Source organism: Bufo bufo, chromosome 4, assembly GCF_905171765.1.
Source record: "Bufo bufo chromosome 4, aBufBuf1.1, whole genome shotgun sequence".
NCBI lineage: Eukaryota > Metazoa > Chordata > Amphibia > Anura > Bufonidae > Bufo > Bufo bufo.
The window spans coordinates 170,576,550-170,590,821 of NC_053392.1; the positions used below are offsets into that span (position 1 = coordinate 170,576,550).

Genomic DNA, 14,272 nt, shown 5'->3' on the forward strand with positions numbered 1-14,272 from the left:
CTACTAAAGGAAATGATTTTGACCCTCTATCCTTACAAAAAAGAACATGTCATTAAAGGGGTTGTCCCATTTCAACAACTTATGCTATATCCACATGATTGGTGGGGGTCTGATTGATGGGGCCCCCGCTAATCACTAGAGCAGGGGCTCATGTTCCTCCATTTGAACATGATGGTAGACATTTATGCGTGCTGTTGCTCCATTCAGCTCTAAGAGGCTGTGTTTGTACTTGGCTTCTCCACCAGCCCCATAGAGTTTAATGGAGCAGCAGAAAACATGAATATACACCACTCTACTCGAATAGGAGAACATGGGACTCTGTCCTAGTAATCGGTGGGGGACCCCTGTGGATCAGACACATCCTTTATCCTGAGCATAGGTAATACGTTGTTGTAATGGGACAACAATTTTAATCAGGTCTAATAAGTTATTCGCGTGTTATACTTTTAAAAAAATAGGACTTACTGGAAAATAATTGGCTCTAAAGTCAGCCTTAAAGGGGTTGTCAGAGTTATTTTTTTATTCTTTCTATGTTTCTAACTCGGCAAATGTAACAGCTTTCCAATTAACTCACTTTATCTCCAGTGGCTGGTTTCTCAGATTTCACTGAGGGTCACATGACCTGTGATGTCAGATTCTCTCCCTGCTCTGATAATGTTAGGGCACAAGCCTGAGAGACCTGTCACTGTGCTGGCCACGCCCCCCCCTGCACTGCTGGCTGCTGCTTATTGCCCTCTCCCAGAATTGTTAACCCCTTCAGCTGCACAGACTCAGGGCTGAAGTGTTTACTGTGTCGCTGCAGGCAGTGAGGAGACAAATGCTGGGCACAGGAGCTGAAAGAGAAGTTCTTCAGAGCATTGCAGGTAGGGGGAAGATTCTGTGTGTATTAGCAGTGTCATTGTACAGCTAGGACTTGTAGTTCTATACAAACATGCTGCAGAGTCTCCCAGCAGGCAGACATGTCACTCCGGGCAGTACTTGTACTCACTCCTTTAGCAGTGCAGGGGGAGGGGCAGAGATTGTTTTTATTGCAAGTAAACAAAGGGCCAGAAGAGAACCAGGAAAATGAGGAAATAGATTTTTTTTTGGCCTAAAACTTGCTTAGCTTGGTTATATATCACTGACCATCAGATTTACAGTGCTATATTTATTTATTTTTTCCATAACTTGGACAACCCCTTTAATTTGATTTTAATGAGCGGACAAACTTTTTTTTTTTTTAAGTTCAGTTACAATAATAGTCAATTAAAAGCAGAATTAAATTAATTGCATGAAAAACATTTTGCCTACATTCCAACAGATTGAAATAATCTGTTAGAAAATGAAAATGTTTTTTAATTGATGCTTGCCTGAGATATGGACCTTAAAACCGGTTCCCTTCAACTATATAGGGGCTTGCTGGTCCATGATAAGGGACAAAATAGAACATATTCTATTTTTTTTTATGTCTGTTAGTCACTGGTCATAAAAAAAAATGGCCATGTAAATAACCCCTTAGACTTCTATTGTTCTTGTAAAATAGACTTGTGATGGGTGTTTAAAAAAAAATAAACAGCCGTCATACATTGTTTTTTCCCTGTCGTGTCAGTGCAGCCTTAATCCACCATTACTTGGTGCTTCATGCATATCCCAGTTCAACTTTGAATAACTACTGTACATTTTTACAGTGCATTTTGCTAATAACTGTGTGGGGAAACAGTTTTTTATATATGCATTTTTTTATTGGCTATACGGGTTGGAAGCAACTAAACCTAATAAGGATAAAATGCAAAGTATATACAATTGACATTTGTCTCGCTTCTCTGCTTGTCCATGAAACGCATTTATTTATTTATTTTAAATTTCAATGAAATCTCAAGCTTTCAAAAGTATCTCAATGTTCTGAACAAAACTAAACATGTTGACTCTGCGTGTAATGAAATAGTTGCTGACTCCTATACAGATGTTAATTTGTTTCTTAAGACGTGGATTTGATTTTTACAGCTGCTTCACGACCCAGAAGTCAATGTGAAATTCAAGATTCAAGCATTAATATATCCAGCTCTCCAAGCTCTTGACTTTAATACTCCATCTTACAAAGAAAATCTCGACATGCCTTTACTCTCCAGGACGTCGACGGTCAGTTTCTGGAGCCAATACTTCACCACAGATCGATCCCTGTTTGAAGCAATGATGTCTAACAAACATATAGGATCTGAAAATGCTCATTTATTTAAGTATGTTAACTGGAGTACATTGTTGCCTGAATCCCTAAAAAAGAATCATGTTTACAATATGCCTAAGAACCAGAATACCTTGTTTGTTAAAAAGTACCCAGGACTTTTGGATGTGAGAGCTTCTCCTTTGTTGGCAGCAGATGAAAAGTTATCTGGTCTGCCACTGACATATGTAATTACCTGCATGTATGATGTGCTTAGAGATGATGGCTTAATGTATGTGTCAAGACTTAGAAAAGTTGGGGTACATGTAGTACATGAATGCTATGACACGTTCCATGGTATATTTTTAATGATTGTATGGCCATTTGATTTATCTTTAGCAAATCGTGCGGTGGACAAATATCTAGACTGGCTCGATACCAACCTGTGACAAGTCTATAAGGAAATTAATACAATGTCTTAATCTTTTTTGGTGTTAATTCCTGTTCCTACTAAATTATGAGACACCTATTTTACAACAGCGTGTCTCTTCGTGTGCCTTCTAAACTTAAAGAACCACTTCCACAATAAATAGAATTCTGTGACCTGTTAGGTGCATGACGTAAACTGTAGTGAAGGTAATTTTCTTACTAGTGACTGTATTTGTGAGTTATCTCCCCCCCCACCCCTTTGATCCACAGCTGTGCAATGTGTTCAGCACTCTGTATTTCCAAATAACACAGCATCTTATGTGGACAGGAAGTCAGTTTCTCTGTGTATTCCTATGGGAACCTTAATGTCGGTCTCATCGGAATAAACAGAGAAGTAATTGACTTCCTGTCCTGTGTCAGTTGGAAATTAGAGTGCTGTTCACATGACACAGCTAAGGATCAGAAGGGAGGTTATAACTCACAAATACAGTCACTGGTGAGAAGATTACATTCACTACAGATTACATCATTTACCTTTTTGTGGGAGTGCTTCTTTAAAGATTATTCATTCTATTGGCATTAGAATTATTTACATACAGTAGCTACTTTATCAAACCAGTTCTAAAATTTCTTGAGATGACATGGTTGTCATCCAACTACATTTCGAGACAACTAAAATGGATATATCCTCAGAGCCTAAGGCCCTAATCTAGCCTAAGAATCTAAAAACAAAGGATTTAGGCATAGATTGGTGGTTTACAATCAAAGTGGAGTCACAAATGATAATTAGACAATAAATAGTAATATAGTCTAGTGTATGAACTGAACAAATTGAGTGAGTGTCCCCACAGCTCTGGATGCTACCTTTGCCGGCAGATTAACATGACTGCACATCTCCAGCGTCTTTGTTAATCTTGGGCATGTGCTGTCACTGTGAGTATTGACACATGCTCAATGATATAAAAACAAATTCACATCAACAAATTCTCATGTGCCGCTAAATGAGTTTTAACGGCCGTTGCACAGTCACTGATTCGGTTTACCAGGCAGATCCTTTGTGCATGCACTGATACTTGTAGTAATGGTGCATACCCAAGATTATTATGGCTGTGCAAGATGTTTGGCCATGTTAATCTGTCGGCACATTAGAGAAATGTCTGTGGAATGACGCTCCCTCACACATAAAATTTGTTCACATGAACTAATCAATGCGTACAAATCAATTCACTCATCCCTAAAATAGTCAATTGGCCAACAGTTGTCAACCACTAACCGCATAATGAGCCAACTAGATCCTTGTTCCCATTGGCTTAAGACACTGATGGATTCTGTGAAGGGTAGGATTACATCTGTGGTACAAACTCTAGTAATCTGTTCTGGGAGGGGGCACCACCAGATCGCCAAGGAGTCAGGACTATAATGGGCTATAAGAGGGTTACTGTGGCTTTCTTGCGTAAATGCTGGGTTTCAGCTAGACAAATACCACTGCATGCATATCTGGCAGAAAGCTGACATTTATGCTGGAAAGCCGCTGAATACACATTAGATCCCATTATATTTCATGGGCATCTGATGGTAACTGGCTATGACGGATAAAGTAAACTCTGGTAACCTGTTCCTCTGTTAGAGCAGACTGCCGGAGTTTTGGCCGGAGATGTGAACATAGCCTAAGGTGAAATTTCGATGGCTAGTTTAAAGTGTGAAGATTTAGGAATTTTTAAGACAAGCAAATATTGTATATAGCTACTCACAATGTTTAGAAATTAAAGGGGTGACGTGACACAAATCAACTAAATCAACACTTGGTGACTTGGACATTTGTCACAAGTTGGTGGATAATTTAGCAAACCAAATAGTTGATTAAGATGCCACTTGAAGCCTCAGCTGAGATCTTATTTACTCCTAAAATGGTGTTCCTTCAAGATTCATGACCACTCTTGCGTAAAGGACAATGCTAAATGGGAGTCCCATTTTTTTTTTTTGCACCTTTTACAGGAATGTGTCTATAGTATAATTCAATGGTTGATATCTGTCCATTTAACCATGCTGTATTTCATTCATGCAATAATTGTGACCCAGGAGGAACTCTTATTCTCATGGCATCTATTTTGAAAAACTTTGTTTGCAAAAAGGTGAAGGTATGATTTTCTCCACTTTTACTTCATTTTTCTAATTGAAGATGAAACTTTTGTTTATACAAATAAAACTTGTTTTTTTGCACAATGAATTATTGAATTCTACAACTGAACCTCATTATGCCTATTTCAATATTCTATACCAGACATAACAATAAATAAGTACTGAATAGTATGAGAAATGTAAAAACAAAATGTCTCATTCCCCTTTGAGAAAAAACAAAAACAGAACTCGGAATTGAGTATGCATGTTTATCTAGAGAAAAAAAAAAGCAGTCTGGTTTGAAGATGTTTGGGAGCAGCACTTATTCAAGCAGACAAACAAAGTGAGTTTGTGAGCGTTTACGTTTTTGATTTGAAGTGTGTGTTTTTTTTAAGTGTGTGACTTTAGATTACATGACTTGATATTCAGGGACTTTAGGAGGGGACTACAGTAATTCAGTTTCTTAGAATTGCATGGTTGTATTTTAATTTTTCTTTCTCTTTTCTTGCGTAATCCGCAATTAGTATGTATTCCATTATTGGCAGCGCAGTCTGGTGCACATCTTGTCTAATGTATGCAGTCCTGGGACAGCCATTTGACGGTGCATATCTTTGTACAAAATGTGAGCAAATCACTCGTTTGGAATCGCACATTGTGTATCTAAATGAGCGAGTTTCAACACTGAGAAGCGTTGGCAATTTGGGACAGAGTTGGACAGAGTTTCCTGCTCACTCTATAGGGGAGGGTGTTAGCATGGAGGCTCAGGAAAGTGAGGTAGGTAGCTGAGTAACATTTAGAAAGCAGGGTAGAGGGAAGAGTGCCAGGGAGGCTAGCCCTGATCTAACACACCCCAAGCAAGTTTGGCAGATGAGGGGGATGTTAGTTCAGGGAGAGCACTGCTGCAGCCAGACACTTCCTGTGCCAGTCAGGGGAATGTCAGCTCCAGTAAGCAGGAGAGAAGGGCAGGCCAGTCAGGTGCTGGTAGTGGGAGATTCAATTATTAGGGGTGCGGATATGGCGATCTGCAACAAAGACCGGGATCGTCGAACGGTGTGTTGACTTCCTGGCGCTTGAGTTCGACATATCGCGGATCAGGTTGACAGATTACTGGGAGGGACTGGCAAGTTAGAGGTAGATGGAGCGTCCTTAAAAGTTATTTTAGGGATTTAGGTCACAAGCTTAGAGCAAGGACCTCAAATGTAGTGTTTTGCAAAATACTACCTGTATCACGAGCCACACAAGAAAGGCAGCAGGAGATTAGGGAGGTTTACAAATGGGTCAAGAACTGGTGTAGGAAAGAGGGGTTTGGGTTCCTGTAGAAGTGGGCCGACTTCTCTGTTGGCTACAGGCTCTATCGTAGGGCTGCACCTCAAAGGGGAAGGGGCAGCTGTTTTGGGGGAGAAGATAGATAGAAGGTTGGAGGAGTGTTTAAACTAAGGATTGGTGGGGAGGGTAATTACATTATAGGAGGGGAATATAGTGCAGATAGAGACCGGGGACAAGGTAATTGAACTGGGAGAGGAATGGAAGGAGGGACTAGAACAGTTCATAAGGAAAGGTGTAGGGTAACAAATATACATAAACCTCTCAATTGTATGTACACTAATGCCAGAAGCCTGACTAATAAAACTGGGGAACTGGAATTAGTAATGACTAAGGAGGACTATGACATAGTGGGAATAACTGAGACATGGCTGGATGATAGCTATGACTGGGCAGTTAATGTACAGGGTTACAGACTGTTTAGAAAGGATAGTCAAAACCAAAAAGTGGGAGGGGTTTGCCTGTCTAAAGCCCACACTCCGGGAAGATATAAGTGAGTGACCTGAACATGTGTAGTCACTGTGGGTAGAAATACATGGAGGCAAAAACAATAATAAAATACTAATAGGAGTTTATTATAAGCCGCAGAATATACCAGAGTCCTCAGAAAATCTACGACTACACAAGATAGATGAGGCAGCAGATCATGAGGTTGTTATTATGGGTTAATTCAACTACCCAGAAATAGAATGGGAAAGCTGTATATCTTATAAAGGAAACAGGTTCTTGACAATAACCAAAGACAATTACCTTTGCCAACTGGTTTAGGACCCACAGGGACAGCCACACTGGACTTGGTATTAACCAATAGACATGACAGAACAACAGATGTGCAAGTTGGGGGACACCTGGGAAATAGTGACCATAAAATAATAAACTTCCAAATGTCATTCAAAAGAGTGTTTTTTCAGGGAGGAACAAAAATATCAAACTTCAAAAAAGCTAACTTTAGCCAACTAAGGCCTCGTTTACACTTTAGTTATTTGATCAGTTATTTCCATCAGTTATTGTGTGCCAAAACTAGGTGGGAGGCAAAAACCCTGAACAGGTGTAAATCTTTACATTATACCTGACCTCTGAGTAGGCTTCACTACTGGTTTTGGCTTACAATAACTGAGGGAAATAACTGATGTGAGAGTCTAACTAACTAAAATTAGGGTTATTCACTTTAGAAAAAAGACGACTAAGGGGCAGTCTAATAACTATGTATAAATATATCAGGGGTCAGTACAGAGATCTCTCCCATCTATTTATCCCAAGGATTGTGTGACAAGGAGACATCCTCTGCGTCTGGAGGAAAGAAGGTTTGTACACAAACGGTAAGAGCAGTGAGACTATGGAACGCTGTGCCTGAGGAGGTGGTGATTAGTGTTGATCACGAATATTCGAATTTCGAATTTTTATCGCGAATATAGGTACTTCGAAAATTCGCGAAAATTTCGAATATAGTTATATATATTCGAAATTTCGAATATTCGAATTTTTTCTTCTTTTTTTTTTTTTTTTTTATCAGTACACATGATCCCTCACTGCTTCTAGCTTGTGGGCCAATAAGAAGGCTGCAATATACTTGACTTTAGGAGTAGTAGTGTTTGCGAATTTTGCTCTATATTCGTTTTTTTTGGAATATTCGCTATATTGCTATATATTCTTGTTTTAGAATATTACGAATATTCGAAAAAACGAAGTTATAGCAATATAGAGAATATTCTAAAAAAATCGAATAGAGCAATTTAGCTGATATAGTGATATAATCTTCTTTGTCTAATAGTTGTAAGTTGAAAAATTCGCAATAAAAAATTCGAATCCGAAAATTCGAATTCCGAAAATTTGCATATTGCACAATCATTACCTTTCCGATTTTTTGAGTAAAAAAAAATCGTGAATTTTCGAATTTTCGTCGAATATTCTACAAAATATTCGCGAAATATCGCAAAATTCGAATATGACCCCTGCCGCTCATCACTAGTGGTGATGGTGAATTCACTAAAAGAGTTCAAGAGGAGCCTGGATGTATTTCTGGAGTGTAATAATATTTACTAGATTTCTGGAGATGGGTTGTTGATTGAGTTATTCTGATTGGAGTCTGGAAGGAATTTTTTTTTACCCTAAAGAGAGGAAAAGTGGCATCTACTTCACATACATAACAGACAATAGGGGAAGTTGTCCTAAAAATCTTAAAAATCTATTTGAAAGCACTCCTGATAAATGTAAACGTCTATTCAAGTGAAATTATTGGGGCACTCCATCAAAACCTTAATAAGTGTAGAAGAAATATAATTTCTAAAGCATGACTTTAATATTTAAGGGCCTACTGTACTTTAACTGTAGACAATCACTACAAAATGTTTGTAGTTTTAAGGTAAGTTCTACATCACTGAACCCTATTGTGTTTCTTAGATTAATTGCAAGGAACAGTATTCCATAGTTTCTGCGTAGAACATAAATGAATAATGTCTGGGTTGGGATAACATGTGTTTTTTTTTTATATTGCCAATTTTTATTTTCAGAGAACATATAAAAAACAGTCAACATTACAGGTATACATATGACATGCATAACATAAACATATACATGGCATGGTGTAGCAACTGCCATCAATACAGATTATAGGATATGTAGGCATGGGATGTACTGACAAATCATCATGAGATGAGGTAAGGATGTATAAGATAAATCAAGGGGAGGGAAGAGGAAAGTAAAGGAGGGGTAGGGGGGGAGAGAGGGGGGAAATCTTCTAGTCGGAAGATAAATTCTGCGATTTGTAGGAGAGCAGAATACTTTGCTTGTGAATTTTAAGTGTAATGCCTGAATTTTTTCCAGGGATTCCAGATACTGAGAAAGACTGATCTTGTTCTTAGCTCCCAGTGTGATATTTCTTCAAGTCTGTATATCTGGTCAATTTTGGTGTACCAACTCTCGAAACTGGGGATATCTGAGGTAAGCCAGAACTTTGGGAGCAATAATCTAGCAGCTCCCAGCATAAGAGAGAAAAGGGACGCTTGATGTTTGGTGTTTTTTTGGATCCCTAAAGTGAGCAGGACTAGTTCTGGGGAACAGGTAATGGTGGTTTGGCAAAGGAATCTCAGTGGAATGAGGTTACAGGCTTTTATTTTCAGCAACTCGCATATTTTCTGGTCAGGAGGTAGGGTTCCATCTGAGTCTAACAGTTCTCTAATAGGGGTGTCAGAAAGCCGTAAGGAGAGGGGAAAGCATCCTATAAGCTCTTTAGGGGCTAGAGAAACTATCACTTTAATAAGTAGCAAAGGAGAGGGTAAGGATAGAGATCCTTCTTTGGCTGAGAACCACTTCCAAATTTTCAAGGTATTTCTAATCATAAAATTGGGAATAGAGCACAATCTCAGGGGGGATTTACCGGCCAACAAGAGAGCTGCGGAAAGCAAATTGTGGTCCGCAATGTACGGGCACCGACCATAGGGCCGCCGTATGCAGATGCAGCACCCATTCACTTGAATATGGTCCGCGATCTGCATCCGACGGTCTGCACCGCGCAAAAAAAAGTAGTGTATACACTGCTTTTTTGCGATGCGGAGGCATGGACAGAAAACCCACGGAAGCACTGCATAGTGCTTGTGTGGGCTCCCGGTCCGTGCCTCCGTTCTTGGTCCGCCTCCATGATGCTGTGCGCAAACGACCGGTGCCATATATTTGCGGGGCGCAATATGTGTCCATGAGCCCTAACAAACATGTACACGATTTCCGAGAGTATTCACTAAGAGCAACTACCTAGGTAGGGGGTAAGAATATCTTTAAAAGAGGACTAGTAAGATATCGGGAGGCCATCAGGGCCTGGACATTTTCCCTTGGGGGTTGATTTTATAGCCGAATCAAACTCCAGGACCGAAAATGATCTAGAAAGGAGGTCTTTTTAGGTAGGTGATAAGACTGGGAGGGTAAGGGAGTCTAGAAAATGTTTAATGTGAGGTATTTTTTAATCAGCGGAATATGTTAGCTCATGGGAGGGGAGGTTGTATAGTGATTTATAAAATGGTTTAAATTGCTTAGCAATCTCTTCCGATTTAAACAGAGAAGTACATTGGGGGGATTTAATGCTCTGGACATATCGGGACTCCCTCCTTTGCTTTATCCTTCGAATCATATATTTGGAAGCCTTATTGCCATGGGCGTAAAACTTCTGTTGGGATGTTAGGAAGAACTTAGCTGAACGTTCGTTCAAGAGATTTTTGAGTTCTGATCTAAGGGACAGGAGTTCTGACAGGTGCAGAGCTAAGTGAGATTGTTTGTGTGCTTTTTCAAGTGAGTGGATCTTCGAAAGGAGATGGTTTAATTTATTTTCAGATTCTCTCTTAAGGAAAGAGCAAAGGCTGATAAGTTTACCCCTAATATATGGTTTATGGGTGTCCCATAACGTTTGAGGGGATATTTCTGGGGAATTAAGAGAGAAGTATTCCTCCAGATAGGAGGCAATCTGGGTTTTGTGCGCAGCGTTATCAAGCAGGGACTCGTTGAGGCACCATTTAGGGGCTCTGGGGGGGCTCGCTAGTGAGTGTAGTTCGCATGATATTGGGGCATGGTGGGATAGTGTAATGTTACCGATCTTAGCCAATTTACATAGTTGTAATTGCTCCTTAGGGATAAATACATAGTCAATTCTAGTATATGTGTTGTTGGCCGGAGAGTAATAAGAAAAATCTATCGTGTTCGGGTGTAAACATCGCCAGGCGTCTACAATTCCCAAATTCAATAGTTTAGTCTGGAGGGTTTTAAGACCCTTGGTAGAGATTGAGGATTTTTTTGAGGAAGAGTCTAAAAGTGGATTGAGGGTTAGATTAAAATCTCCCGCTAAGATTAGTGAGCCCTCCTTATGTGCCTCTACGAGGGTTAGGAGAGAAAGGAACCAGTCAATCTGGCTCAAGTTGGGGGCATAAACGTTTACTAAAGTGAAAGCCTGTTGGCCTATTGTTCCCTTAAGAATAAGATATCTACCCTCCGGATCTTGAACCTGTGAGAGATAGGTAACAGGGAAATCTTTATGGAAGCCTATACTCACTCCCCTTGAAGCAGCGCCCCCAGCTCCACAGTGGTACCATCTGGGGAATTTGGCGTATGAGCAGTGCTTGAAGTGGGCCGGAACGCGGCGGTACTCAGTACCGCCACTTCCAAAAATTGCCCTGGAGAGTACCAGCACCTCTCCGTGCGCCCAGTACGTGGGTTTCCGGTACCGGAGCGCAGCGGAGAGCTGGCAGTATCTCCTCCCTAATGTCGTTGGCTGGGCAGCTAGTGGAGGGGGGCGGGTCGTTGCAGAGTACGGCTCAGGCTGGCGCAGGCAGGGAGTTGACCTCACGTTAGGTGACGTCAACTCCTTCCCGCGCGCCTGTGACTGAGGAGCGATCAGTGCGGCGACCAGTGACTGGTCCTCCTTGGAGTCAGGAGTCGGATGGTGCAGCAAAGAACATCGACTTTGCTTTGGAATCCAACTTCTGAAGAGTACTGGTGAGTGACAGGCACCCCCCCTCCCCCCACACACATTAGTTCCTCTCTGTACCAGTACCCCCCCCCCCCCCTGGCAGGGGGGTACTGGTACAGAGAGGAATTAATGTGTGTGATGAGGGGGGGGGGGTCTGATGTGCAGGGGGGTACTGGTACAGAGAGGAACGAATGTGCGGTGGGGGGGGGGGTACTGGTACATAGAGGAACTAATATACAGTCTTGTGAAAAAATTAGGACACCCTTTGAAAGCATGTGGTTTTTTGTAACATTTTTAATAAATGGTTATTTCATCTCCGTTTCAACAATACAGAGAGATTAAAGTAATCCGACTAAACAAAGAAAACTGAAGAAAAGTCTTTTCAAGATCTTCTGTAAATGTCATTCTACAAAAATGCCTATTCTAACTGAGGAAAAAGATAGGACACCCTTGCCCCTAATAGCGAGTGTTACCTCCTTTGGCTGAAATAACTGCAGTGAGACGGTTCTTGTAGCCATCTACCAGTCTTCGACATCCGTCTGAGGAAATTTTACCCCACTCCTCAATGCAGAACTTTTTCAGCTGTGAGATGTTTGAGGGGTTTCTTGCGCGTACAGCCCTTTTCAAGTCACCCCACAGCATCTCAATGGGATTCAAATCTGGACTTTGACTTGGCCATTCCAGGACTCTCCATTTCTTCTTTTTCAGCCAATCTTTGGTTGATTTACTAGTATGTTTTGGGTCATTGTCATGTTGCATGGTCCAGTTCCGCTTCAGCTTTAATTTTCTAACTGATGGTCTCACATGTTCTTCAAGCACCTTCTGATACACAGTAGAATTCATCGTGGATTCTATGATGGTGAGCTGACCAGGTCCTGCTGCAGCAAAGCAGCCCCAAACCATGACACTTCCACCTCCATGCTTCACAGTTGGTATGAGGTTCTTTTCTTGGAATGCTGTGTTTGGTTTACGCCAAACATGTCCTCTGCTGTTGTGTCCAAATAATTCAATTTTGGACTCATCTGTCCAAAGAACATTATTCCAGAAGTCCTGGTCTTTGTCAACTTTATCGCTGGCAAATGTCAGTCTGGCCTCGATGTTTCTCTTGGAAAGCAAAGGTTTCCTCCTTGCACACCTCCCATGCAAGTTAAACTTGTACAGTCTCTTTCTGATTGTAGAGGCATGTACTTCTACATCAACAGTAGCCAGAGCCTGCTGTAGTTCTCGAGATGACACTTTAGGGTTTTTGGATACCTCTTTTAGCATCTTGCGGTCTGCTCTTGGGGTGAACTTGCTGGGGCGACCAGTCCTGGGCATGTTGGCAGTTGTTTTGAAAGCCCTCCACTTGTAGACTATCTTCCGGACAGTGGAATGGCTGATTTCAAAATCTTTTGAGATCTTTTTAAATCCCTTCCCAGACTCATAGGCTGCTACAATCTTTTTTCTGAAGTCCTCTGACAGCTCTTTTGCTCTCACCATGGTGCTCACTCTCACTTCAACAGTCAGGAGCACACCAAACTAAATGTCTGAGGTTTAAATAGGGCAAGCCTCATTCAACATGCAGAGTAACGATCTACTAATTATGTGCACCTGGTGTGATATACCTGTGTGAGATCTGAGCCAATTTAAGAGGGAATACATGTGAGGGTGTCCTATCTTTTTCCTCAGTTAGAATAGGCATTTTTGTAGAATGACATTTACAGAAGATCTTGAAAAGACTTTTCTTCAGTTTTCTTTGTTTAGTTGGATTACTTTAATCTCTCTGTATTGTTGAAACGGAGATGAAATAACCATTTATTAAAAATGTTACAAAAAACCACATGCTTTCAAAGGGTGTCCTAATTTTTTCACATGACTGTATATGTGTCTGATGGGTGGGTCTGATGTGTAGGGGGCCCCTGCACATCAGACCCCCCCATCACACACATATATATTAGTTCCTCTATGTACCAGGACCCCCCCCCCCACCACCGCACATTCGTTCCTCTCTGTACCAGTACCCCCCTGCACATCAGACCCCCCCCCCCTCATCACACACATTAGTTCCTCTCTTTACCAGTACCCCCCCCCCCCACCACCACCACACATTAGTGCCTCTCTGTACCAGTACCCCTCTGCACATCAGACCCCCCATCACACACATATATATTAGTTCCTCTATGTACCAGTACCCCCCCCCCCCACCACCGCACATTCGTTCCTCTCTGAACCAGTACCCCCCTGCACATCAGACCCCCCCCTCATCACACACACACACACATTAATTCCTCTCTGTACCAGTACCCCCCTGGCAGGGGGGTACTGGTACAGAGAGGAATTAATGTGTGTGTGTGTGATGAGTGGGGGGGGGGTCTGATGTGCAGGGGGGTACTGGTACAGAGAGGAACGAATGTGCGGTGGTGGGGGGGGGTACTGTACTGGTACATAGAGGAACTAATATATATGTGTGTGATGGGGGGGTCTGATGTGCAGGGGGGGGGAGCACCGGCGCCTAATAGAGTACCGGCACCTCTTTTGGCCCACTTAAAGCACTGCGTATGAGAGATTGGGGTAATGACCATGTTTGAAATGTTTCCTGCAGAAAAATCACTGAGAACATTTTTTACATCTTTTGGAGGGCGATCTTAACCCCTTGACATTCTAAGAAACCAGGTGAATATCTGCTATCATCCTATGCAAGGTATGGGGGAGGGGGGGGGTGGAAAATAGCTAATCTGATTTGAAGCTGACTATCGGAATGAGAGTTAGGGTGTACATAACCAATGCTTGAGGAATCCGCTTAACAAGTAGATATGAGTAAAGTTGCACAGCAG

At 41.6% G+C, this 14,272-nt stretch overlaps 1 protein-coding gene across 1 annotated transcript in view; it reads left to right on the forward strand.

Annotated features, from left to right (window-relative positions):
- The window catches only part of LOC120997814 (arylacetamide deacetylase-like), a 97,095-nt gene extending 93,805 nt beyond the window's left edge, over positions 1–3,290 (forward strand). Inside the window, exon 5 of the mRNA XM_040428105.1 lies at positions 1,984–3,290. Coding sequence (XP_040284039.1) covers positions 1,984–2,589 — 606 coding nt within the window. The 3' untranslated portion in view covers positions 2,590–3,290. The remainder of the gene's footprint in view (positions 1–1,983) is intronic.
- The last annotated feature ends 10,982 nt before the right edge of the window (positions 3,291–14,272 follow it).